This window comes from Hibiscus syriacus, unplaced genomic scaffold (assembly GCF_006381635.1).
Source record: "Hibiscus syriacus cultivar Baekdansim isolate YM2019G1 unplaced genomic scaffold, ASM638163v2 tig00117001_pilon, whole genome shotgun sequence".
Taxonomy (NCBI): domain Eukaryota; kingdom Viridiplantae; phylum Streptophyta; class Magnoliopsida; order Malvales; family Malvaceae; genus Hibiscus; species Hibiscus syriacus.
Genome location: NW_024063517.1, coordinates 42822 through 70632, shown reverse-complemented (window position 1 = coordinate 70632; position 27811 = coordinate 42822). Strand labels below are relative to the sequence as shown.

The 27811-nt window shown below is 36.6% G+C and overlaps 5 protein-coding genes and 1 pseudogene across 6 annotated transcripts; 3 read left to right on the top strand and 3 right to left on the bottom strand.

Annotated features, from left to right (window-relative positions):
• The first annotated feature begins 15165 nt into the window (after nt 1-15165).
• LOC120194797 lies at nt 15166-15885 on the top strand. Its single transcript, XM_039196995.1, has one exon. The coding sequence runs from the start codon at nt 15166-15168 to the stop codon at nt 15883-15885; it is 720 nt and encodes a 239-aa protein (XP_039052926.1).
• Nucleotides 15886-15908: 23 nt separating this feature from the next.
• LOC120194796 lies at nt 15909-16565 on the top strand. The gene has a single exon (XM_039196993.1). It carries the CDS (start codon nt 15909-15911, stop codon nt 16563-16565), a length of 657 nt encoding a protein of 218 aa, XP_039052924.1.
• Nucleotides 16566-17294: 729 nt separating this feature from the next.
• LOC120194809 (dof zinc finger protein DOF1.4-like) lies at nt 17295-18279 on the top strand. Its single transcript, XM_039197002.1, has one exon. The coding sequence runs from the start codon at nt 17310-17312 to the stop codon at nt 18231-18233; it is 924 nt and encodes a 307-aa protein (XP_039052933.1). The 5' UTR covers nt 17295-17309; the 3' UTR covers nt 18234-18279.
• Nucleotides 18280-19396: 1117 nt separating this feature from the next.
• LOC120194795 lies at nt 19397-20061 on the bottom strand (annotated as a pseudogene).
• A 1877-nt stretch (nt 20062-21938) lies between these two features.
• LOC120194810 (COP1-interacting protein 7-like) lies at nt 21939-22837 on the bottom strand. The gene is made up of 2 exons (XM_039197003.1): nt 22253-22837; nt 21939-22154 (listed from the first exon to the last, which is right to left on the bottom strand). The coding sequence occupies exons 1-2, from the start codon at nt 22820-22822 to the stop codon at nt 21954-21956; spliced, it is 771 nt and encodes a 256-aa protein (XP_039052934.1). The 5' UTR covers nt 22823-22837; the 3' UTR covers nt 21939-21953.
• Nucleotides 22819-24909, bottom strand: LOC120194808 (COP1-interacting protein 7-like). Of its 2 annotated transcripts, none has more exons than XM_039197001.1 (3): nt 24815-24909; nt 24312-24589; nt 22819-23996 (listed from the first exon to the last, which is right to left on the bottom strand). In XM_039197001.1, exon 3 carries the CDS (start codon nt 23927-23929, stop codon nt 22847-22849), a length of 1083 nt encoding a protein of 360 aa, XP_039052932.1. In that variant the 5' UTR covers nt 23930-23996; nt 24312-24589; nt 24815-24909; the 3' UTR covers nt 22819-22846. The 2 variants fall into 2 exon arrangements, with proteins under 2 accessions (XP_039052932.1, XP_039052931.1); XM_039197000.1 differs by having other exon boundaries at nt 22819-23975.
• Between the last annotated feature and the right edge of the window lie 2902 nt (nt 24910-27811).

The window sequence follows — 27811 nt, the reverse complement described above, 5'->3', positions numbered from 1 at the left end:
GTAGGGATCTGGCCCGAAACTTGTGTTTCTCATAATTAAACATGACTGATGGGTCACTGTTCCCAGTGAATATTCTAAATGAATTCAATTCTCAACAAATTTGCACCAGCCTTTTAACATTCCTGTTTCCAACAATCAATTGCAGGAGGGCCCCATCATCCATGAAATTCACTTCAGATACGTCCCCGGTCCCTAAATCTCACATTTAAAGCCTTCGTTTATTTTAATGCCAAAGTTGGTGGTGGCATGATGGACTGTTTAACGTCTTAGGCGGACAACTTAGACTCGGTTTGATTTATATTAATTAATGATTTCAAAGCTTAATCATGAAGCTAAAACTTGCTCGGTCGCTTTCTATAACATGGTGCGCGAGACTGTCGTTTTGGAAAAGTGTTGAAAGTACCCATACGAATCAACTTTACCTAACCAAACCGACCAAAAGTTCCCATTTCCCATTTACATTCTCACTCGAACCTTAATTTTTTTTAAATGCCTTATGCCTCACTCGCTGCTTAATTATATGCACGTGGCTTTTCATGGCCCAAATTTAAGCGACGGCCAACTTGCAGGAATAATAATAATAATAATAATAGTAATTGTTTCATTTTCATATTCTGAATGGATGCTAGCCCTGAACTTTAAACAGAATAAAATCTTTTATACATAATGACTTTCTGAAGTTGGGGGATGCCTCTTTGTATTATTAAGTCAGTTTGGGTATTGGAACAAGTACAAGCCTAATATTATGCGCTAAAATTAATTAGTTAATCCCTGGATATAATGCAGTGATTTATTTTTGTAACGTTACTGAAATGTAAGGTTACTTTTGGGAATAACATTACTTGAATGTAACATTACTATGAGAATGTTATATTAACTTGTTTGGTTTGTTTATCAGGGATGTAAAATTATAATGTTTGGTTGGACGAATATAAGATTATTTTGTATGTATATTTTATTAGATTATCCTTGTGGTATATGTTTTTTAAAGTTAAACTTTAATATTAAATTATAAATATTTGAATGAAAATTCATAGAAATATTTTAATAATTATATTATCTAACTTTTGCGAAAAAATATATTTAATATATATAATTAGTATATTAAATTTATATTTTTAAATAATTTTCATAAGCATCATATTTATTTATATAAAATATAATATAATAAAAAAAATATTATGATCTCGAGTGGATAATGATATTATTTTCTAATGTATAAGATCTATTTTTTAATAACTTAAAGTTATAGATTATTTTAAATAATTATATGTTTACAATCATATTATTTTTTACCTCATAAAATTATAAATAATTAATATATTGAATTTAAAAATATAAAAATAAATTTAAATACTCAAATTTATTAATAGTTTACTATATTAAATTCTTTCTATATTATTCTTATATTTATAATTTTGAGTAAAGTAAAAAAATTTAAAATTAAAAATGATCATTATAAAAAGAATTCATTTGTCTAGACGTATTTTTGTCCAAAGTGATGTAAATTGTCTAATACTAAGATTTTTGAGGTAATGACATTTCCACCATTTTAATCAAAAAATGCTATTATTAGGAAAAGATTATTCTCTGATAAAAATCTTTTATGTGAACCAATCGTAAAAAATACAATTTCAGAAAATATTATTCTCCTTGATAATATTCTTTTTCGTGTCATTTCAGAAAATATTAATCCTCTTGATAATATTTTTTTCGCGAACCAAACATTCTGAGGTGAGTTCACTGTTCATTATATGAGGAACAGGAATGAAACGAGTGATTGATTGATTAAATTCAGATTTTCTTTGCTTCTTTGTACAATATTATGACATTTTTTGAGAGGCTTAATTCCCAAATAAGTTCACAAACTATACATTTTGTGTCGAATAGGTGCTTATAATATTTTTTGACCTATTTGGGTGTCTAACGTTACAAACATTATTTTTTTAGGTGTCCTGGCAGTCAGCGGTGTTAGTTTTTTCTGTTAAATGACACATGTCATAACCTGATAATTTTGAAATTTATTTTTTAAATATTATTATATTTATAAAAAAAAACCTAATTTTTCTTATATTATAAAACAACCTAAAAATCTCAAATCTTAACCTTAATCCGTCGTCTCTACACTCTACGGCCACGAGCACCGCCACCGACGTAGTCCTTGCCATCATCCTAATTATATGTCGCCATAGTTGTTGCCAATTCACCATCGGAATCGCTTGGGATCATGAATTTTATTTTAGGGTTCGCATGATTTAAAACATTAATTTATCGTCGATCGATCACAATTTTATAAGGTTTTGGTCATTGAAAAGAGGGGAGTCTGATGGAACTTCTTTGACGACTAAGGGCGAAGGTCGGCATAGGTTTAGGGTTGAAATTAAGATTTTTAAAGTTTAGGGGTTATTTCAAAATTTATGTGTTTTCTTTTTAAAAATGTATAATTTTATTTTTTAATTTATATAATTTTTTAAAAATTATCAGGTTGTGACACATGTCACTTAAAGGGAAAAATTAACTCTGTTAATGGCCCGAACACTTAAAGTGCTAACATTTATAACGTTAGAACTCATATGGATAAAAAAATATAGGTACTTATTTGGCACAAAAGGCCTACACTAAGGGTGCGTTTGGTTCACGGAATGTAAGATGACCAGTGGGAATAAAATATTATCAGGGAATAGGATTATTGTGAATGTTGTATTTTGTGTTTGGTTGGTTTAGCAGGAATGTAAGATTATCGTGTTTGGTTAAAGGAATAAAAGATTATTGGAATGTATATTTGACCAAATTGTCCTTATTGTATATTTGTATAATATTACAAATTGTAAAATATTTATATATTTTCTTTAAAAAATTAAATTCATAACATTTATATAATTTTGTTTACAAAATTAAAAATATAAAAAGGTTTAATGAAAGGGTAAAAAAAATTTAACCCCTGAACTTCATATAAAATTTTAATTATAGACTTTTTTGTAAATCTAAAATAATTTAAGGATAAATTTGTAATTTAACCTTCGTAGAATTTTTATTATTCAATGACAGAAGAAGGATATTTTTGAAAAAAAATAAAAATTTAAGGGCATTTTAGTCTAAAACGCCGGTAATGTTACAATACCTAAGGGAATAGAGGTAATGACATTCCCGGTAATATACCCAAAAAAATCTACTATTGATAATAAAACATTACCGGGAATGAGATTCCCGGCCAACCAATCATGAGAATGTGGAATTCTCATCCCATGGAAATCCCACAATCCTTGAACCAAACACCCCCTAAGAGACTGTTTGTTTACTTCAGAATGATTAAGCACTGAATAATTCAGAGGCTCTTTATGAATTAGCGCTGAATGTGACATGTTATTTGATAATGGCTCTGAATCATTCAGAATATACTTATGTGCTGAATCATTCAATACTATTTTGCTAAATCAGTCAGCACTGAATTATTCAGAGGTGAGAAACAAACAATCTAAATATTAAACGGTTAAACATTCAGTGCTGAATGATTTAATTTAGAGCCAAACAAACGCCCTAACACTTATTTAGGCATTAAGTCATTTTGAGAAACCAACCTCATCCAATATTTCGTGGCAGGTGATCTCTAATTTGACATCAGATGGACCCCACCAACCATATAAGTTGGTACATTATAATGTTGGGCAATTTCGTAATTTTCCAATATAATATTTATATTCTTTATTGTTTATTTCTAAACTAAAAAATCATTAAATATTTAAATATATTTAATCTTATATTTTCTTTTATATTATAAATGCGAACTATAATGTTTGAAGTGTTAATTAAAAGGTTTAAATGTTTCATTGTCCCTGAACTATACTATTTGTATCGAATTATCTTTTAAAGTATTTTTTGAAACGTTTTGTCCCCTCAACTATAAATCGTTATCTTATTTGTCTCAAACCGTTAACACCGTTAAATAGATTAAATAAATAATATTTTAATTATTAAAATAATATAAAACCTTTCTCTCACCTCTCCCTCCCTCTCACCTCTCCCTCCCCCTCACCTGCTACCCTCACCGTTTGATCTCTTCCATTACCAGCCAACTCCGCCCCTCCCACCGAAATCACTAGAGACCGCATAATAAATATTAATATCGCTTCCTCCGACCCTCCCACCGGAATCATTTACTTTCCCCTTCCCCCACCAATTGAACCACAAAATCACCATTGTTAGCCTCTATTTCAAAGAAGTTCTAAACCCATTCGAAACAGAGAACTTTCCAAGTCTTCCCTAATTTTTTTTTAATTTTTTTTTGTAAAAAAAATGAACAAGCAATACAAACACATAATTTTTAAGGTATTTGGTCATTCTTTTGATTTTTAGCAATTTTTTTTGTTCTTTATTTTCGAAGAAGATTAAAAAGGAGAGGGGGTGAAGGTTTCATTACCTTGCTTGGTTCGAGCGCCCAACGTTTTGAGGTTGGCGAAGGTTTTAAGGAACATATACGAACACCACAATTAGATGTCGATAAATCAAAAATTAAAAATCCAAAAGAAGTAACACTTAAAATCCAACAAAAAAAAGCTCACCCAATGTAAGATTCATAGTCTCGTGAAGTGAAAAGTGCAACAGAATCAGGATAAAAGGTGTAACACCCTAATTTGATCTCACTCAAAAGTCGATAGATTATGATGTCACATGAAGCCACCTAAGTGACCAACCATTTTTTTCAAAACATAAAAATAATAAATCATCCAAATGCCATATGTAGACAAAATAATAGTATTTTAAATAAGGGGAGCTCCCGACATAAGTCTCCAAATACGAATATAAATAAAATATAAAGTTACGACTCAAATACACATAAGGGTCTATGACAGTACATGCCCACTAAAATACTCGAGACGTACTCTGAGAACGATCAAGTCTGGAAAGCTCTGAATCGGCAATGTGTTCCTCGAATTGGCACCTAAGGACCTGTGCATGGAAACACATTCAACACGCTAAGCTTACAAGCTCAGTGCCATATAAATAACCCTACTGTATAACATGCATCCAATACATAAGCATGATACAGATGGTAATGAATGATTTTAAACACTTAAGCAAACAAGAAAGTATCATGGTGTAGTTCGAGGTCATTTACAATCGTGGAACTTACACCCCTCTTTACTTACTACTACACTTAAGGAATACCTAGTTCACATAGCATCAATTTCTCCCTAAACACCGAGTTAAGTTCGGGTCACATAGCATTGGTACTTTACCCGACTAGTGTACTCCTCTAGAGTACTCGGGACGTGTCCGAGTCACATAACATCAGTACAACATCCAACTAGCAATTAGAGTGCTTAAGCACCTATTTGGAATTATTCGGATAATCCTTACACATTCATACTAACGTTGTTAAAGAACTCAAGTGTCCTCATTGTCTTCCCGAGCATCAGACAAAAGAATAAGTCTTATGGAATCTAACCTCATTAAGATCTTATGTTATCACACGTTTGATTATAGTTTCTCATGAAATCTTATACAAATACATCACTTAACTTCCCTTGGGTCCCTTGAGTCAATTTCCATACATTTTCGTCCCATCTTACCCAAATATGACTGTCGGTATCGATACTTGTAACACCCTAGTCCAGTTAGACTCGAAGACCCATATATTACGATGTTACACGGGACTATCGAAATAGCGACCCAAAAAATTTTATTTTAAAACTGCTTGTAAATCTCTAAAATTTAGACATCCATAAAGTAATATAAAAAACATAATAATAATATGGATTTATAAATAATTGGGAGCTCCCAAAATACATCCGTTAAATAATAAAAAATATAGAGTTTCAAAAGAGTTATGATTGAATACATAACGAGGTCCATAACAGTACATGCCCTCTAAAGATGACTCAAGACGTACTCTGAAAAGTCTTTAGAAATCTGAATCTGCTGCATTGGAATATCTGATGACGATAGCTCCCCACGACTTGCTCCCTAAGAACCTGCGCACGAAAACACATTCCGAACGATGAGTTTACGAGCTTAGTGCCTCATAAAAAACTTTATTATAATATATATATTCACTAGATGAAGTGACAAGTGGCACATGTCTGAGTGTACAACTACTGGACTGCTAATATGTGGCTGACATCATGGTGCGGCTGAGGGATTCTGCATCTCGGAGCTCATGCACCCCTCTAGTACTGTCAAAGCACCATTGGGTATTACTGGGTGAGATTTGGAATTTTGCATCGAAATGTACACCCAACAAATTACTTCGTTGAGTCTTAGGGTATCTTCACCAATTTTGTTGTTGTAGTGACGTGACACTGACTTGGATCCACTAACTATCGTATTTCTGCTAAAAGGAACTCGGGTGTCCTGATCGTTTCTTGAGCGTTAAACAAGGCTAGTTTTATGTAATCTAGATATTTATGTTTCTACTGTTATGATATTAATTATTGTTCTCGCTTGAAGTTTTATTTGAGGATATACTGAAATGTTGGGGTACCTCAAATCAAATTCACTTAAAAACTGACATTTTTGTCCAAAACATAATAAAAGTATCGATACTATCCCAAGAATATCGCTACTCCTGCAAAAGTTTCGATACTTTTAAACATTCTTTTCTGCCTTGTTTCGAAATTTTCTGGGATTTTTGAAACTATGACCCAAAGTATCGATACTCTTGAAAGAGTATCGATACTCTTGCCTAAAAACTCATGAGTTTTATCGAGAGGAAGAACAAGTTTCGATACTATCATTCTAGTATCAAAACTAAACCTGCAAAGAGCATAAAATAGGTGTAAAAACACCTATTATACTATTCCAAAGACCTTAGTGAGGTCCCCAAACATTATTAATGTTTTATAAAGATACAAAGGAGCACAAATATAGCTTTAAACATGTTTATAACTCTAAAACATGAAATCTACCATGAAGATGATTCAAGCTTATGCAACCTACTATATTTCATCTAAATGACTTTCATATGGTATAGTTAAGTCAAGAGTGAGTTACCTTTAATTATAAACTACTGAAGACACCTAATGCTCAACCAAATGTGAGTCTCTCATTCCTTTTAGCTTTGGAGCTTTCTCCAATCTCTCTCACTAGACAAACATCAAGGGATAGATTACTAGCTGAAAGAAATGGTTAAGAAGGTAATAAGAACACTTCATAAGCCTATGGATTATTGAAAACATGCTGAAATTTTAAAAACTCCTAAATCCCAAAAAAACTCGTTCTTAACTCCCATGGTGAAATGATGAAGTTGAGGATTCAAAAGAAAGCTCTAAAGATGCTGAATTCACTCCTTACCTTAGTTTGAATAAATAAAATGAAACTAAACCAAAGCTTCCACCTTTGATCAAGATAATGATGAATAAGAGAAAGATAACTTGGGAGAAGAAGACAAGCGAAGTAAAGAAAAAGAGAAGCTAAAAATTAGACGTAAGATAACCAATCTTAATTGGTTTTTAGCCTTTACTTTGAATAATGGAACATTTGTTTCCTTGGTCCTTATGATTTTAGTTGCAAGCTAAACATACCCTTTTTTATCCACAGTTGGGCTCAATCCAAGCCCAATTCTACTTATTCCTGGGCCAAGACTTTCTACAAGCTAGAGATTTAATCAAAGGCATATCTCGGGTTAGCCCAAAACTTTTAATCTGGAATCCAAGATTTTACAATATTGGTCCTTCAGTATCGATACCTATGGCCCGATCTCAATACCTTATGCAAGTCTCAAAACCAAAAATGGCAACTGGAATATGGGTCTCGATTCAAAGCTAGTCGGTCTCGAGACTGTGTCCCCGGTATCAATACCCCTGAATGAGTATCAATATTGTTACCCAGAAAACCATGAATTTACCCATAAATTGAAGAACAATCTCGATACTGTGATTCTAGTATCGAGACTGAACCTGAAGAACACTATGTTTTGTCATGAAAAATCTAACTTTCTCTTTCAAAACCCTTAGAAGGGTCCTCGGTTGATGTTTAATGCTTATTCAAACTAAAAGGGAATAAAATGACCACTACTCTATACAAGAACACAACAAAACCCATTTTCATGATTTGAATTCCCTCCTAAGTGCACACAAAGGTTCTTACACACAACATGCATCAAAACTTCACATTTTGAATTACAAACAGTAAATGAAGGTTAGCGATGAGTTACATTTCACCTAAGAGCTGCAAAAACGACTCCAAGGTCAACCAAGAGTCTAATTTCCTTTGTCTTGGCCTTTAAAGCTTTCACCCATTTCTCTCACTAGAATAAGAAACTGTAAGGGAGTTATTAACTCTCTCAAAGGCTTAGAACGTTAAAAGTAAGATTCCTAGTTTAGAAACATTCTAGAGTTCTCCCTAAGCTCTAGAACTCAAAACCCCTCTTAAACCCAAACTTGGCCACCATAACCAAATCTCAAGGTTGAGAACTCATTTTTGAAGTTTTAAAGGAGGTAATTTCAATCCTTACCTTCACAATTTAGGTGTGGAATAGTTGAGCAACAAGCTTCCACTTTTAACTTTTTGAAAACCAAAGGAGAGAAGAAAATAGAGGAAGAAGAAAACAAGAGGATGGTAAAGAAAAAAGAAAACTTTGCTTGTATGATCTCATGGCAATTAAAGGTTTTCAACCTTTAAAATAATTTAGGGGAAAATTGCACTATTAGTCCTCCACATTTGATGCACAACTTAAAAGTACCCTTTTTAAGTATTATTGGGCTCAAACCCAAATCAAAACAATTATACTTTAGTCCAAAACTCATAAATGGTTTCCTTAGACCATTTAAAACCCATTCGAGTTTACACGAAACTACTAACTCAAGAATCGAGGTGTTACAGAAGGATCATTGTGTTCGCCATCATGGATCTTATCCTTCACCTTTATAGTTGATTCCGGTGGAAGGGTCGGAGGAAGAGATATTAATATTTATTATGTGGTCTATGGTGATTCTGGTGGGAGGGACGAAGTTGGTTGGTAATGGAGGAAAGAAAACGATGAGGGTAGTAAGTGAGGGTGAGGGAGAGGTGAGAGAAAGGTTTGATATTATTTTAATAATTAAAATATTATTTATATTGTTTATTTATTTAATCTATTTTTATTTATTCAATTTTAAAAAATAAAAATAAAATTAAGTGTTGATGTGGCGCGTTCTGATTGGTCTGTGAATTTTATTTTTAACGGTTTGGGGCAAACATGGTAACGATTTATAGTTGAAGGGTAAAACATCCCGAAAAATATTTTAGGGGTACAAATGGTATAGTTCATGGGACAATGGGACATTTAATCCTAATTAAAATACTCGACTATTTGTTTCATTGAGGTATTAATATTCTAACAATTTATATATGGACTTTCATATTATGTTTGTGGTGTGGTGCATTATTGACTGATGATATTGATTTAGTATATTTAGAATTATTCAAATCTCAACCTTAATTCATAAATCTATCTAAATTCTCAAATCAATCTTTTTTAGGGAACATTCTGACATTACTATCTAAGTTTATTATTATTATTTGTTGGACACATGAAATTATAAAAAATTAAATTTTAAATTTTAAATCACATCTGAAATCAAGGTTCGATTATCTTTAAGGGTGCGTTTGGTTCACAGAATGTAAGATTATCAATGGGAAAGTAAGATTACCAGTGAGAATAAAAGATTACCAGGGAATAGGATTACTGGAATGTTGTATTTTGTGTTTGGTTGGTTTAGCAGGAATGTAAGATTATCGTGTTTGGTTAAAGGAATAAAAGATTATTAGAATGTATATTTGACCAAATTATCCTTATTATATATTTGTATAATATTACAAGTTGGAAAATATTTATATATTTTCTTTAAAAAATTTAAATTCATAAATTTATATAACATTTTTTTACAAAATTAAAAATATAAAAAATGTTTAATGAAAGGGTAAAATTTTATTTTAACCCCTGAACTTCATATAAAATTTTAATTATAGATTTTTTTTGTAAATCTAAAATAGTTTAAGAATAAATTTGTAATTTAACATTCGTAGAATTTTTATTATTCAATAATAGAATAAGGATATTTAAAAAAAATAAAAATTTAAGGGCATTTTAGTCCAAAACGCAGGTAATGTTACAATTTTTAAGGGAAGGGAGGTAATGACATTTCTAGTAATATACCTAAAAAATCTACTATTGGTAATAAAACATTACCGATAATAACATTCCCGGCCAAACCAAACGGGAGAATGTGGATTCCATTCCCGGGGGAATCCCACATTCCCCCATCCAAACGCCCCTAAAAGTAAACACATATTTTTTATTAAAAAAAATATGAATTCACATTCTGAACTATTATCCCTAATTAGTATTCTGAACTTAATTTCAAAATTCTTTTTGGAACAATTATGTTTTTGAACTTATTTTTTTATTCAAATTGATACTTGAATTTAATTTCTTAATTCAAATCAACACTCACGCCAAATGACTTATTTGAGGTAATTTGAATCATGAATCCAATTTCAATTACCAATTTGAAACAAAAAGTCGAACTAAATAACTAATTGGATAAGAAGTTAAATACCAAATTAAATTTTGAGTGTTTAATTGAATAAAGTTTGAATATTAAATTAAAAAGTAAATAAAAACTAAACATATTAAAAATAATAGGGAAATTATGGTTTTTTTAATAACTAGAAAATACATTTATGTAACATAATTAAATTTGAAAAATTCTATACCAAACCAAACCAAACCAGTACTGTATTTGTTTATTATTCAGCACTTTATATTTTGCAGTGTTTATTGAACTGTAAAATCGAATGACACTTTAACGCTGGCTGTAGCAAGCAATAATACAGGGGAATTTGTAGACAACTTGGAGCCGATGAGTCACACATGAGTGATCCCACAAGTTTTGCAATCACATGCATATGGCTCTAGGAGTTAGGGTCATCACAAACCTCTAGGGCTGTGCATCACCTACCACTCCACTCATCACGTGGTGCCAACTCGTTTTAACTCCATACTGATTGGCCTCTCTTCATTTCTCTCTCTCTCTTACACACACACAAATAAAAAGAAAACATCTCATTAATTTTATATAGATTTAAAATTGTTAAATGAGTGAAATTAAATATTAAGATTAATAATAAAAAATAAGAATATATTTATTAAAAAAATAAAGAGTTAATCTCACATTTTTATTTTCATTCATCAAATATATTAAATATGTGTAAAATTAAAAAAGAGTTAATTACATCACATGTCCTCCAAGTATGCTCTTCATTCTAGATTGGTACCTACACTTTTAAAAAAAAATTTCATCCCTAAACTATGATTATTATTATAAATTAGTCCTTAAACTTTTAAACATTTCAATTTCATTCTCAAACTTTGACATTTATTCTATATTGGTCCCCAAACTTTTTAAACAGTTCAATTTCATTCTCAAACTTTGACATTCATTCTATATTGGTCCCCAAACTTTTAAAACATTCTAATTTCATGACAGCATACTATTGCAATTTGCAGCATGCATGACCACTCTTTTTTATAAATTATCTATTCTTTTGGATGGGATTATTTTAGGGTTGCAACTAGGATGTTATAATTATATATGTTATATGTATATATTGGTAAGCACGGATTTATAAATGTTTTTTAAGAATAGACACATATATTAATAACATAAAATTTTTGAATAAAATAAATATAGATAAAATATCATGATAAATAGTATTAATAAAATAAATAATTAATGAAAAAAAATGAAGACGGCGTACGTTAAGCTCTTCTCTCTCGGTGCATATTAGCTGGGCTAATAGCGATTGAAGACGGGCCATCTTCTTCGATTTGCTTTGATTCTTGCTTTCTTCTGTAATTTCAAATTCTTTCTTGGGGTTTTTGCTAGGTTATGGCGGCTGAAGGTGTTTCGGATTGGAGGAAACTCTTCTCGGCAAGGAATGAGCAAGAACTGAGCTTCTTCCCTCCTTCAACGACCGAGGGTTATTGTGTAGTTAAACCTCCTCGATTTGTGTTTGAGAAGGGTATTTTGGAGTGGAGAAACGCCATGGTTGGCCAATTCATCGGTTCAGCGCCGCTTCTATTAAGAAGACTGTGGGTCTGCTATGGGGAAAACAGTCTCTGGTGAAAGTAAGTTTAGCTGGACCAAATCTTTTTGTCTTCTCATTTGTTAGTTCTTTGGCTAGGGACTGGGTTTTAGAGAACGATCCATGGCATGTTCAACATAAATCAATTTGTCTTAGGAAGTGGGAACCTAATTTGAAGGAATTGAGCTTTGATTTACATTGTATGCCTGTTTGGATCCATCTGTATAACGTGCCACTGGAGTTATTTTCGAAGAAAGGGCTAAACTATGTAGCTAGTGCAATTGGGAAACCACTCCACATGGATTCGATCACGGCTAGAAGAGATAGATTGGAATATGCACGAGTTTGTGTTGAAATCTTGGCTGGTTCGCAGATCCCAGATTTTATAGATGTGATGTTATGTGATGATTCAATAGCTAAGGTTAGAGTCTCTGTGCCTTGGATGCCTAACTATTGTGCAGACTGTCATCGATTTGGTCATTTGGCGAAGTTATGCACTCAAGGGAAGAAAGTTGAACAGGTTTGGAGGGTAAAGGACTCATCTAAGGGTGTTAAATCTGCCTCTGTGATGAGTTCTAAGGGAGGTAGTTTGGCTGCTCCAGTTTGCTTGAATCTTCCCTCAGTTAATGGACTACCTGATTTCTCTAGTATTAAGATATGTCCGATTGGAAATTCTACTAATCTGACTTCTGCTGCTATTTTAGAGGTTGATGGGGCTCATAATGGGGATCCAATTGCTAGTGTAGTGCCAAATGAGACTCTTACTGGAAATTTGGTTACTACTTTAACTCATAATAATAAGGCACTAGCTGATCAAAGTTCAAAGCAGATTGAGCATCCTGCTCTAGTCATTGATCCTTATGTGAATAGAGGTAGAGGCATGCCTGCCAAAGATAAAGCTAGGGGTGGAGGGTCCAAGAATAAATTTGATGTTCTTAGTTCGATTGACCCTAACAGTTTGGTTGGCGTCCCTCTTGTTGACTCTGGTAAGAAGCAGAGAGGGGCTGCTTTGGGACTTGCAAAAGTTGTGCAAGATATGAAGCTTAAAAAGAATGATCAGTTGGAGAAGGTTAAAATTATTGAGGACCGGGGTGGTCCCTCCTCCTCTACAACTTTGTCATGTTAGTCTGTTTCTGGAATGTTAGGGGATTCAACAATCCCCTAAAGCAGAGCATTATGCTGAAGTGGGCTTCCAGGCTTCATATTAATATTTTTTGTCTCTTGGAAACGAGGGTTAAGGAGATAAATGCGGGGGAGATCTTGTCTAAAAAGTTCCAGGGTTGGAATTTTTGTTGCAATTATGGCCATGTTGAGAATGGTCGAATTTGGATTTTATGGCAGGAAAATCTGGACTGCTCTATTTGTTCCATCTTTGAGCAATGCATTACTCTCAAAGGCAGTTACAATGATAAGCCTTTTTTCATTTCTGCGGTTTATGGCTCTAACGATGGTGTTGCTCGCAGGCATCTTTGGGCTCAGCTTGTTAGTATGGACAGATTGGTGGGAAATGTAGCCTGGCTGATTGGGGGCGATTTCAATGTTGTCTTAAAGGACGAAGAAAGCTCTAACCCTATTAGTTCGTATGCCAATAGTGATGTAGCTGAGTTTCAAATGTGTGTTGAGGACATTAGGGTTTTTGATCATCTTTTCATAGGCCCTCTGTTCACGTGGTCCAATAAGCAGCATGGCTCTTTCCTTGCTCGCAAATTTGACTGTGTCCTTGTTAATCATAGCTGGGCCGAGACGTTTCCATCCTCTGAGGTGGAATTTCAAGCTCCTGGGGAGTCAAACCATTGTCCTGCTTTTGTCTGGTTGCATAAGGAAGCTGCTATCGCTATGCCAAAGCCCTTCAAGTTCTTTAACTTCTGGGTTATGCACCCTATTTTTTTGTCCATTGTTAGGGATTCGTGGCAAGCCCCAGCTACTGGAAATCTAGCCCAGGTCCTTTTCTTGAAGTTAAAAAGATTAAAGAAATGCCTCAAGGACCTTAATAGAGCTTCTCTTCTTGCCATTTCCGTGCAAGTTCTGAGGAAGAGGGAAGAGTTGAGGTCCATCCAGCTTGCAAATCTAGATGCTACTACTGTTGGCAATCTCATTATAGATGAGCTGAAGATTGAGGAGGAGTTGAAAGCCCTTGAGCAGATGGAGCTTCTTTTCTACAAACAGAAAGCAAAGGCAGACTGGATTAGAGAGGGGGACCAAAGTACTCGATTTTTCCACTCCATGGTTGCTAGCAAAAGGATGAACAATACCATTAGGGTCCTTTATAGCCAAGATGGTGTTAGACTCAACTCTTTTGAGGATATGTCCAGAGAGGCTATAAATTTCTTTCGAAAGTAATTGGGGGTGGTTGATCCGAAGGTCAATTGTTGTAATGTCAACACTATCAGAGAGTTGCTTGGCTATTCTCTACCTGAGGGTGCTGCCGAGGCATTAACTAGACAGTTCTCTGATGTGGAGATCAAGGATGCTATTTGGGGTCAAGGCAATAATAAATCCCCTGGACCTAACGGTTATAACTCGTTCTTTTTCAAAAAAACCTGGCATATTGTTGGAAATGATTTCTTGGCAGCTATCAGGTATTTCTTCACTTCCTCTTTCATGCTCCCTTCCTTCAATGCTACAGCTGTTGTGCTTGTTCCTAAAGTCCCTAATCCGAGTCTGGTTAAGGACTATAGGCCTATATTTTGCTGTTCTGTCATTTATAAGACTGCAACTAGAATCTTAGTGAATCGGCTGTCTGTTGTTTTTCCTAGTATGATTGCATTAAATCAATCTGCCTTTGTGAAAAGAAGAAGCATAATTGATAATACATTACTTACACAAGAACTTGTTAGGGGTTACTCTAGAAAGAAAGCTTCTCCGAGATGTGCTCTTAAGATTGATCTACAAAAGGCTTTCGACTCTTTAAGCTGGGATTTTGTGAAAGTTGTTTTGCATGCACTTGGTTTACCCGAGAAGTTCATTGGTTGGATCTGGGCTTGTATTTCCAATCCTAGTTATTCTATTGTGTTCAATGGTACTTTGGTAGGCTACTTCAAAAGTGCTCGGGGTGTCCGACAGGGTGATCCCCTTTCACCCTAAGTTTTTGTCTTAGCTATGAATGTATTATCTAGCCTCCTTAATTTAGCTGCTGAGAAGAGAGTGTTCAACTTCCATCCTAAATGCAGGAAAGTCGGCCTCACTCACCTTTGCTTCGCATATGATTTGCTTATATTCTGCAAAGGTTCTCTTGAGTCTGTAATTAGTGTTCACGTTGTTCTAGAGCTTTTCTATACCATGTCTGGGTTAAAACTTAACGCTAGTAAATGTGAAATGTTCCATGCTGGTGTTCGTATAGACCAATGTGCTGCCATTCAGGATTTGACAGGATTTAAGCTGGGCAGCCTCCCAGTTCGTTATCTGGGTGTTCAATTGGTTACCAAGAAGCTCTCAGTGAAAGATTGTCGTAGTTTAATCGATAAGATTCGGGCAAAGTTGAACTCGTGGGCCAACAAACACCTTAGCTTTGCTGGGAGAATCCAACTTATCAGAGCTGTTCTTTTCAGCATGGCAAGTTTCTGGTGTAGGCAGCTCATTCTGCCCAAGAAGGTTATTCTTTCCATCGAGCAATTATGCTCCAGATTCTTCTGGAAAGGATCCGACGTGCCTGCTAAAGGCGCTCGTATCAGTTGGAAGAAGATCTGTGCTGCTAAAGCTGAAGGAGGCTTGGGGGTTCAAGCTATGGGGAATGGAATAAAGCTTGCGCCGTTTTTCTTATCAAGAAACTTTTGGCTAATGAAGGCTCTCTTTGGGTGGCCTGGATACATGCCTACGTGATTGGGAGTGCAGATTTCTGGCAGATGAGCATTCCCACAAATGTTAGTTGGTCGTTCAGATACATATTGAGAGTAAGACCAAGTGTTCTTCACCTCTTTACTGGCCCGATTCACAATCTGAGTGTAAGAAGCATTCGGGATAACTTGCGTATCATCTTTCCCAAAGTTTCTTGGCAGTATCTAGTGTGGTTTCCTGGGCGTATTCCTAAACACAACATCATTGTGTGGATGGCCATTCTTGATCGTCTCCCTACTCGGGTTTGGCTTTTAAGAATGGGCCTAAGTATCGTGGATGTTAAATGTCTTATGTGTGGTATTGAGCCTGAGTGTAGAGACCATATGTTCTTTGGCTGCAATTTTGCAAAGGACCTATGGGGGGCAATACTCGCTTTATGTGGTGTGTATCGAGGGGCTTGTAGCTGGGAAAGTGAGTTATCTTGGGCGACCTATTGTTTCAAGGGCAAGTCTCTCATTGCGAGAGTGTTCCGACTTGCTTGGGCGGGTCATGTTTATAGCATTTGGAAGGAACGGAATTGCAGGCTCTATGGAGGTAGTGCTCGATCAGTGGATGCGCTGCTGCAGGATATCAAAGCTGTTATTCGGATTCGGTTGGAGAGAAGTACCATTTGTAGATCTGACGAGTGTAATGCTGCTCTCTGTGCTCGTTTGGATATTGCTTAGCTGCATGTTTCTTTCCTATTGTTTCTGCTGGGTTTAGTAGCCATGCCTACCTGTGTTTGGCTTATATATCTGTTGTTTATTGTACTCTGTATGTTGTAGCATCCTTATGCTTTCTTGGGTAATAAATCAGAATTATCAAAAAATAATAATTTATAAAAAATAAAATTTCGCAATTACTAAGGACTAAGGAAGAAATTATGTAAAACTTGAATAACTTAGTTTACTGTTTCTCAAAGGTATACGTATAAGCATGAGGCTCTCTGTCTACCTTCACTTTACAGCCTTGAGCCCATAGATACAGTCACTCCACTATCAAGGGTCCAGGCAATCCCACGTGTCATCAACCCCACCTTCACCTTGAGGACCAATGAATTCTCATTTTGTACTATAAAGATTATTTGGAGAGAGCAAGAGGACGATTGCTTGTACATTTATAAATTAGATTTATATTTTTATCTTATTATAATTATTACAATTTTATTTTATCATTATTTTCCCTTTAGATTAGATATAATAGTTAGTATAGGGTGGCATATATTGAAGAGAGAGCTTGGATTTTAGAGAGAGAGAGAGAGAGGCTCAAAGCATGCTCATTTATCATCACCTTCCAGGGAATTTCCTTCCATATCCAATATATTCAAAACATAACCCTGTTTGGCTTATAAGGAACAGTTTCAAAAGGCTAGATTTTCATTTACTTTTTCCAGTTTTCACCTCATCAATCATCAATTCTTCTGTTGTAGTATGGGGCTGAGTTCTAAAGAAGTTTCCAGTGGTGGTGTAGGATGGAGTCAATCTTTGTTGCAGGCTCAAACTCTGGAGTTGCCTAAAGCAATGAAGAGACAACATCCACAGCACCAGCAGCAATCTGAGCCACTCAAGTGCCCCAGATGTGATTCTACCAACACAAAGTTCTGTTATTACAACAACTACAACAAGTCTCAGCCTAGGTATTTCTGCAAGGCTTGTAAACGACACTGGACTAAAGGTGGCACCCTCCGCAATGTTCCTGTCGGTGGTGGCCGCAAAAACAAGCGGCTTAAGACATCGAATAGCAACGTAGCTTTCGCTGCCGCCACTGCTTGCACTAGCACAGCTAAAATTGCCATCAAAAGCTCGAGAGCTTCTCGAGTTAACAATAGGCTCAATAACTTCATGGGCGCTATTCAAAGATCACAGCAACAAAGGCAGGATCTTCAGCTTCCACTTGCTGATCGAAACAACACATCGAGTACGCAATTTCAGGTGATGGGCCGTTCAGTTCCACCATCTTCATCGTTGCCGCAGAATCCCATCAATTGCAGCAACTTGGACAGCACAAGTTTCAATGGTGTGTTTCTGGGCTCAACTTCAACAGGCCCATCTTTGCCTCAAACTCGAGGCTTACAGTTTCCATTTTCAAGTTTAAACCCATGTTCTTTTGAGACAACCCCATCTTCAATATCGATCTCATTTCAATCTTCAAGTATCTATAACTACACAGGTGAAACAATGGAGGATCCAACCATCACCATGCCAACCCCAAGTGCCACTGTTTCACTCACATGGGAAGTACCTATCACAAGCAGCGACATGGACATAGCAAACTACTGGAATTTGGATGATATCGATGCACTTGTCTCTACTGATCTCAACATGCCATGGGATGATTATGAGATCAAACCATGAACAAGGTCTTTTAACCATATATCCATTCTCTACAGCTTTTTTTTTTTCTTGATTTAGGTTTTCTTATTTGATGAAGAACTTCCCCCCTCCACCCCCCCCTTCTTTTGGTGTCTATTTCTTTTATATTGATCATTAATTATGTAGTCTCCCCTTTCAACTTGTAACTGATAAACAATGAGGAAGCTGCCATTTTTCAAATTCAGCTTCAGGGTGACGGTGTACATTTAGTACTCTACCTCTTATATGTATATATATGTATATATATGAATGTGTATTTTTTGTTAGGGTTGTTCTTGATTAAGTTATGAAAGGAATAAGAGGGAGATGTGATGGGGTGTCTCCCAACTATGCTGAGTAAACTGAATTTGATTGAAGATTCTTTTGGATGTGCATACTTCTGGATATCTGAATACAAGTAATATTTACATGGATTCGTTTCTTCATAATTTATGACCACTTGTTCTGAATCATTATATTTTCTTTGTCCTGACACTGTTCTAGTTGTAAAGCTGTTTCATGCATTAGTTTCTTTGTCACTTAGGCTGTCGAAAACAATGTGCTTGTGGAGTTAATTAATGTTTATTAGTATTTTATTAGGCACCGAAATCTTTGTTTCAATACGATCTGACGTTTCATTGCTTTGTGCAGCTGCACAAGTAGCAATTATTATTTCACCACATAAACGGAATTTTGTACTATGAACTGAATATGTACAAGGGTAGATTAGATTAAATTTTAGGTTGCCTTTTTAATATGTTTTGCATGACTGAATCAAGAAATTTCTACTTGTAAGAAAACTGATAATATGGGTGTCTTCATAAAAATGAAAGGAGTTTGTTTCACGTCGGTTTCATGATTGGTCGGCTTCGCGTCATACTTTTAAATTCTAAAAACAAGTCATTTTCATATTTCCTCGTACATCACCTGCAAAATTATTTATGGACAGTCTCCAGTTTCAACTGACTCTCTCTACTTTTTTTTCCCTTAAGTTGCCATGGAGATTACTATATATTACTGAAAAATACTCTATCAAATGCCACTAATGCATTACTCAATCAAAATGATTAGACAGAAACCTATAATGTAAAGTGGGAAACACACAAGTCCATGTCCATGTCCATGTCCATGGTTAAGATATACGGATACTCAAATTACACATTGTCACCCAACTTGTCTACTGCAAAAACATTAAGGTCAATTAACACTGAATACAAAATTCAGAAACCTTACAACGATACCCGAGCACATCCGTCTATATGTTTCCCATCCTCGCTCCGGTGTCTTTGCGGTAGTTGATTGTTGCATCATCCGCCTTCGAATAACTCACATAGTAAAGCTCAGAGACAATGGCTGTTAGGAAAACAAATGCAGCCACAGAGACAAAGACACCCTTTCTCAGCGTCTAGCATGAAGGAGGATTGTTTAAGAGGTTCTTGTACTTGGTGTGATAAGCATTCCGCCCGGACCCTGCCAGCAAGCAAGCTTCCGCAATGAAAAAGAACACCCTGAAATACCGATGCAGCACAACATTTAGATGATAGGAAATTAACAGAAAGCAGTAAAATGCAGTCATTGACAAGGTTGTTCGAGTCGCGTTTTTGACCATGAAGACGAGATTGTTTAAATTATTGTAACTAAAAACATACCAACAGGTGATGAATAGGACAACTGCCCATGCCCAAGATCCACTTGGTCTCATGGCCTTCCCACAACATAAGCATCGGCTAGCCACCATTATTAGCATTTGACTAAGAAGAAGGAATAGAAATGAACCCACACCCAAACCAGTTGCAATGTCCTCATCATAAACACAATAGCTTTTTTTCCATCATTACCAACAGTCGCCTGTAATAAGCAAATGGCAGAACGCCATGTTATATTATAAACCAGTTTGTCATCCGATTTATAGTGGGAAATCGTTACACTCAAGCTTAACAGAGATAAACCAGCACACTGATCCCAGAATCTATTCCTTGAAACAAACCAATATGCAATATTGATACTTCTACAAACTCATATTTTGCTTGACACCATGAAGCTAGGCATAGTGAAACTAACCAATTTTTTCGGCTGACTCGAATTGTAATTTCATAAACTCAATTCGTCTTGAAAAAACTTTTAAGTTCAAATCCAGTTGTTTTTACAAATCGAATAACTCGAAATTTTTAATAATTAGTATATTGATTTTCAAGCTGGAGTCAAAGTTTAAGTTGAATCCATCGACTTTGTATGGAGTGTGTAAATCACAGTTACAACATTTGTCACTTCATCAAACATTTGTCATTTCATCAAACATTTCAGCTGCTCTTGAAAGAAGCATATAGTCTATGATCATAAAACCAACAACCACCCTGCCCAAATCTCATCCATAAAGAGAATCAACAATTATAATTCTTCAATGCAATCACCGTAACTAAACACAACCGTACTAAAGCACTAAATTTGGGTTCAGAATTTACAGTAATATAGCATCTTAAACGATATTAAAGACAAACAAATTTCTCAGCATCGTTTCCTCTAATCTTCTCCTACACATTATCTGAACAACAGGTTGAAGAAAATTCATTCCAGATCTAACGCAAGAATTATAACAATTATCTGTCTTTGGAAAGGCAAGGAACGAAAAGATAGAACTTTCTGCATACAAAAAGGGGGGAAAAGGCCTAAGCTTTTCTTTTCTATATCAAATAAAAATCCCAAATTCGCAAATCTTGAACTAACCAAAATTCTTGGAATTTTTATTTGGAAGGGTGCCGATCTAATTAATTAGCAAGCCACCAAGCAAAGGCCAAAGTGATAAGGCTCCTAGATTCTCTCTTTTCCTACAATAACGTGATATTTAAAGGAAAACATAATTAACATTTTTCAAAGGAAAAAAATCAATTAAAACTTAAAACAATGCATAATCTAACCTTTCTAATGCGTGGGAAATCATTTTGCTGACTTTCTCTTTGTCCTATGCGGTAATACCGCGAATTCAATACTCCAATCAGACCCAATTTAAAATACCATATTTTAAATTTAAAGCAATAACTTTTTATACTTTTTAAAAATTTCAAATTCACATGCTGGATCTTGAGCAAACAAACCAAATGAACCATTTCATTTATGAACGAACAGCTCGCGTATGAAGGATTCAAATATTTCAAAGTTTTTTCTTCTTCTTACAAACAAATATCTCAAAAGTTAGATTAATTGAATGGGCCAAATATTTAAATTTATACATAAATTTTTAATTTAATGATATCAAATCAGTGAGATGATTAGTTGTTTGTGCAAATATTAAATCAAAATTTAATATATAAATTTAAAGTTGATATCATTTCACAAAATTTTAAGATTTATCTTTAATTGTGTTAGAAAAATGGATTTAGGTCGAACATTTTTAAAGTATAAATATGGGGAGTACAAATTACAAACGGAAGAAACTGTGTTTTACAACACAAAAAAGACTGGCATTCACAATAGAAAAAACTTATAACTTAATTAAAACAAACAATGGTGGAATGAACTGCAAGTGTAACTTCGAAGTATTGACAATGTGTAGGGTGAGGTGCATGAGGATCTAACTTTTGGATGATATGATGTGCAGTGCATGTTCCATGCAAATTCACTTGGCTCGAGAGATTTCAGACTTGAATCCAATCCTCCTCAAAATGTGAAGGGTCGGAGCCATATCTCAAACGTTCATAAGATGAAGGATCTATTGAGGCTTCTTTCTTAAGTTGCTCTGGGTTTGATAGAAAATTCCCTGTTCCTGTTGGTTGCTTGAGCAGTGGACTTATTTTTGTTCTTGTCAATCTTTATGGAACCTTCTGCTAATGGTGATTTCTTAGATACAGCGGAAGCCGCAGTTTTCTCCGCAATTCTTTTCTGCCGTTCAATCAGTTGTTCTTCCATCTTCCTCCGCATCTCTTCTTCCTGGTGATAAGCATATTAGCATTAGAAGCTATAAAGAAATTAATAAAGGGAAAAGGGTTTATACTTGGTTTGTACTTGGAAGATATATTAACCATTACCTTCTCCAACTTGCTCTTCTGAGTAACGAGCCTACTAATAAGAGATGGTTTCTTGCTCTTGGACACATTTTCAGCTTTGTTTCTCCCTGTGGGTCCATTTAAAACTCTAGACCTTGCTTCTTTGGCTGGCTTTTTTGTTCTCTGGACTTCATTACGCTTGGCAATGGTGTTCTTATGATTGGCAGAAGCTTTCTCATCATCATCACATCTGCTAGCTTCACTTTTATTTGTTTCAGTAAATGATAAATCAATTTGATAATCCACTGTCCAGGAGTCTCTGGAGGATTCGTACCCAGGGTTTCGTTCAAGCACCATGCAAAGGTCAATTGGCTCGGCGTCAAGTATCTTATGCTTGTCTTGTGAAACATCTTTTGTGCCATCTGGTTTGCCAGGTGAAGTTAGATCTGCAACCATACTTATATCTGTTTTCCATTGGGAATCATTCCGATCATCACCTGTATGCCGAGCTGCTACCATGAAAGAATCGTCGACGACAACATCTTTCCTACTCTTCTGAGAATATAGAGGATCACTCTCAACAGATAAAATATGAGAGCCATTAAAAAGCATCTGATTATTGGATGAATGGTGGTGTCAGGGGTTCATGGGATGATTTCCAACAAACCAATCTTCTTCCTCTCCACACCTGATTATTGCCGACTCATTTGCAGAAGCAGATATGGGATCACCAAGCTTCTTTCCGGATTCAGCCGATCTCTCTGGAGGTAACAAATCCACTTCTATACAGTCCCCTTTCTTCATGATTGGAAGATAATTCTCTCCATTAACAAAGTCATCCAACTTGAGCCTATTTTCATTGTTCTCATCCCTCTCAGTCACCACAAAAGAATCAATCAAACCTGTCCGTTTAATTGGAACTTTCTGAGATTCGAAGTTCAAAGGAGTAGTTGCAGAAATTTCACCATGGAGGTTTCTAGCCATGAAATGTTCTTGAACATCCTCAGCTTGCTTCCATTCTATTTCCTTCACACTTGCATTTTCTTCACCAGACATTAGAAGGTTTTGGAGAGCATCCCAGGTCCCGTTTCTTTTCCCCACCTCTGATGCGTTTAGCTCATGATCATCTGAATCTCTCTCAAAATAAGCAACGGTTGATTTTTCTGCAATGTTGTGGCTCTTGTCTGCGCCTCTTCTTTTGTTGTTACTTGAGTTTGATTTGCCTGATTCCTTCAGTGACTTGACTGCATCATCCACTTTCTGTTTTAAGGAATCTGCATCAATCAGATCATCCTCACCAGAATAAGATCCATCCGACGCTTGATCTTTCTCTCCGCTTCTCCTCTTCGGAGTGATGTAGTTAATATTACGAATGACAACTGTTCTAGATGACTTCTTATGGTTTTTCTTCCTATATGGAGGATCTGGTGATGAATGCCTTCTATCTTCCTGTTCCACGTCTGAACCTGACTCGCTTCCAGTTCCAGAGTCAGAGCCACTGGATTCTGCTTCCCTTTCTTCTCCCGAATAATCAAGCTTTTTCCCATTCGACGATTTCTTCTTTAGCTTGGAGGATGAATTCTGATTCGAATTAGGAGGCCACTGCATATTCATTGGATATGGAAGTGGCACAGGCTGCATAGGATGGAAGGGATATCCTTGATATTGAGGTAGCTGGCCTTGAAAATTATACAATGCTGAGGCATCTGATTTAGCCATTGCTTTGGAACTTGATATTTTGTGGTAGTTGATGATGCTGTATGATCTGATGCAGGCAAATTCTCATCTGAATTTACATCATAGGAACCAAATATTATCTTTTGGAATGTAAACAACTTTCATATTTAGCGCAAACAAGAGATTCTAATCCGAAAGTACAATTCAAATTCAGTGAAGTATGAGAGGACTTATGGATGCCTTGCCAATATGTCAAGTAAGAAGACTGTATCCAGAGTGGGAATCAGTTAAATGCTTCACATTTATACAGACAAGTGCAGGTGAGTCAGCAGAAATGATGATGATAATGGGATGTATTCTATAAGCATGGTTGTTGTGAAGCTGTGATGGAAAGGCAAGGAAAAGCTATAAGCCTCTGAGATACCTTTCTTGCTGTCCACAGCTCCAGCACATGTTGTGTCAGATTTTGATGCTTCTGAAGATTCGTTTGAAGCGTGATCACCGTTAGATGCACCATTAATGGGGAAACTCGACATGAGACTCGGATTAGGGATGCTTATTCCATTTGCAAGCACAATGCCGGATGTTCCCAATGATGGCAGTTCTGATGATGAGCATGCCTCAACTGCAGCTAATTCTTCCATCCATAGACGGTCTGCATGCTTTTTCTTGCATAATTCCTTGAAATTAATGCATGCTTCCCTGAAAATAAACAATGCTTAATTATAAGACCCTAAGTGGGCTGAATGTCAGGAGAAAGCTACTTCAAAGAAACTTTCAGGTACAGAAAAAAAGTTTGTCATGAACAGATAAAGATGCAACTTTAATTCCTAGTGTGAGTTAATAGCATATGTAATGAAAAGAAGAATATGAGATGAAATATGAAGGCAGAGTCCTATTCAAATACTTATAGTTAATGTTTCAGACCTTAACCTGGATGCTCCAAATGCATCTGCAAAGGAAATGAGATGTTCTATATTTTCCATTGCAAACCCGGCAACCAGCCCACGAGCATAAGTGATGCAGGGGGATCTGAGACAGATGATGCTGAGCTGTCAGATTGCACGTTGATGGCGCTGAGATACCATGAGTTGGCAGATCAGCGCAAAGGCGGGAATTGATTGTGACATGTTCCTTATTGGGGTCGTTTTGAGTATGTTTCAGTCTTTTGGCCATAACTTTGGCTACAGGTGTCAGAATCGCGCATAAGACCCCAATCCGGAAAGCTCTTTTCGACGCGCACGCTCTCCACATTGAGCTACGCTCCATGTGGCCTTTTTTTCAACCTCAAATTCTGCCGTTTTCCCCTCCGAATCACTAGATTTAGTTATTTTTTACTATTTATGGTAATATTTCGATTGTTAATTAGGAAGTCAATTTAAATCCGATTTAGACCGGATTTTTGGGAGATTGCTTATTTTATTTCGAATTTCAATTTAGAGTGATTTTCGGGATTTTGCTATTTTTGGCAAAATTCGAATAAATACGATTTTTGCTATTTTTGGCAAAATTCGAATAAAGACGATTTTTTTAGCTATAACAGTCCGGCTTGTGGACTGCTTTTGACAGTTATTGATTTTATAATATTTTATTAAACCCTAGAGACTTTTTTTCTCTGGTTTTTGGGCGAATTTTCTCTTGTGAATCGTCTGTCGGAGCTAGCCTACAGGATAATCACTATTCTGTCTGGCGTCAGTTGGTATCAGAGCTTCAACATCTTCTTGGGAAATTTCACCAGTTTCAATGGCTGGAGGTCGTGGTCGTGGTCGTCGTGAGCAGGTTCCGAATGAGGAAGCCCAACGCCGTGATCGCAGCGTTCAGGATGTGATGATTGCGGATTTGCAGAGGCAAGTCGCAGAATTAACCCAGCGCCTAGCGGCGCAGGATTTAGAGGATCGTGAGGCCTCTGATCACGATACAAATTCCACTTTCGAAAACCCATATCACAATCGCGCAGGATTCCGGGGCGCAGGATTCCGGGAGTACCGTGGTCGGGAGGAGCGTCATGGAGACCTCGGTTTTCGGGTCGATCTCCCTGAGTTTTCTGGTACATTACAGGCCGAGGGATTCGTGGATTGGATTAATGAAGTGGAGCGTATTTTTGAATATAAGGAAGTCCCCGATCGTGTGAAAGTGAAACTGATCGCCATCAAACTCAAGGGCAGAGCATCTGCGTGGTGGGAACAGTTACGACGTTCACGAGAAAGACAGGGCAAAGCCAAGATCACTGATTGGGAGAAGATGAAAAAGAAGATGAAGGGCCACTTCCTTCCCTTCGGCTACACGCAAACCTTATTTCAGCGACTTCATGCGTTGAGGCAGGGCGCGCGATCAGTCGATGATTACACGGAGGAGTTTTACCAATTGGTCGCCCGGAACGATTTATCTGAGACGGAGGAGCAGATGGTGGCGCGATATTTGGGGGGTTTACGCCAGCCCTTGCAAGATGTCCTCAGCCTTCATTCATTGTGGAGTGTTTCGGAAGCATACCAGCGTGCACTTGCTGTTGAAAAACAGCAAAACAGGAGACCAGTGATCAGGAGCGATCACAACAGTCGACCAGTTCGCCCTCAAGAGTCCCGTCCTGCTCAGCAGCCACCGCAGGGTAATTCTAACCCTACTATTAGATGTTTTCGTTGTGGTGAACAAGGGCATAGGGTGACTGATTGCAGGAAGCCTGCTAGTCAAAAGGGCAAAAATTTGTTGATTGAGGAAAACGTGGAAGACGAGAATGAGGAGATTGGCGAACCTGTGTATGACGATGATGAGACTGATGATGTGCTATATGGAGATGGTCATGAGACTCTGGTCGTTCGCAAGAGTCTACTTACCCCCAAGGGCGATTCAGGGGACGATTGGTTGAGAACCAATATTTTCCACACGACTTGCACAGTTGCAGATAAAGTCTGCAAAATGATCATTGACAGCGGCAGTTGTGAGAATGTAGTGTCCGAGGAGGTTGTCCAGAAATTGCAGTTGAAGACGGACCGTCATCCTAAGCCATACAAGTTGTCATGGCTAAATAAAGACAGTGAGGTAACAGTTGATAGGCGATGCCTGGTGTCTTTTTCAATTGGTAGAAAATATTTTGATAATGCCTGGTGTGATGTTGTGTCTATGGATGCGTGTCATATATTGTTGGGTCGACCTTGGCAGTATGATCGCAGTGTCATTCATGATGGACGGAAGAATACATATTCCCTTAGCATCAAGGGAAAAAAGATTGTGTTGGCACCCCGGCGGGAAGGACTTACTCCTACCCCAGTAACCCATAATACTAATCTGCTTTCTATGTCCAGGTTTTTAGATGAGATTGAGCATGGCGACGTGGTCTATGCCTTGCTACCTTGCGAGAACAATGCAGTAGACGTGGATACAGATTTACCAGTAGAGGTGCAGCGGTTGCTAGCAGAATTCTCTAACTTGATGCCAGAGGATCTTCCTCCTGGACTACCACCTATGAGGGATATTCAGCATCAAATTGACCTTGTTCCTGGGTCAAGTTTGCCAAATCGACCAGCATATCGCCTCAGTCCCAAGGAGGCCGAAGAGTTGCAGCGACAGGTGGAAGAGTTGTTGGAGAGGGGCTATATCCGAGAGAGTATGAGCCCATGTGCAGTCCCTGCTCTGTTAGTGCCAAAGAAAGATGGTTCTTGGCGTATGTGTTGACAGCCGAGCGATCAACAGAATTACAGTGAAGTACCGGTTTCCAATTCCCCGTCTAGATGATATGTTGGATCAGCTATCTGGTTCTAAGATCTTCTCAAAAATTGACCTTAAGAGCGGCTACCACCAAATCAGAATAAGGCCTGGAGATGAGTGGAAGACGGCGTTTAAAACGCCACAAGGGTTGTATGAGTGGATGGTCATGCCTTTTGGGTTATCCAATGCGCCCAGTACATTCATGAGATTTATGCATCAGGT

What these genes read in the sequence shown, in the direction of transcription:
- LOC120194810 (XM_039197003.1), bottom strand. Translation starts at nt 22,822, where the DNA reads ATGCTTTTTAATGGCTCTCATATTTTATCTGTTGAGAGTGATCCTCTA. An exon ending in AGAAGAGCAAGTTGGAGAAG is followed by an intron (nt 22,155 to 22,252) that starts GTAATGGTTAAT and finishes GCTTATCACCAG; the next exon opens with GAAGAAGAGATGCGGAGGAA.
- LOC120194797 (XM_039196995.1), top strand. Translation starts at nt 15,166, where the DNA reads ATGAATGTATTATCTAGCCTCCTTAATTTAGCTGCTGAGAAGAGAGTG.
- LOC120194809 (XM_039197002.1), top strand. Translation starts at nt 17,310, where the DNA reads ATGGGGCTGAGTTCTAAAGAAGTTTCCAGTGGTGGTGTAGGATGGAGT.
- LOC120194796 (XM_039196993.1), top strand. Translation starts at nt 15,909, where the DNA reads ATGAGCATTCCCACAAATGTTAGTTGGTCGTTCAGATACATATTGAGA.
- LOC120194808 (XM_039197000.1), bottom strand. Translation starts at nt 24,340, where the DNA reads ATGTGCTGGAGCTGTGGACAGCAAGAAAG. An exon ending in AGCTGTGGACAGCAAGAAAG is followed by an intron (nt 23,976 to 24,311) that starts GTATCTCAGAGG and finishes TGCCTGCATCAG; the next exon opens with ATCATACAGCATCATCAACT.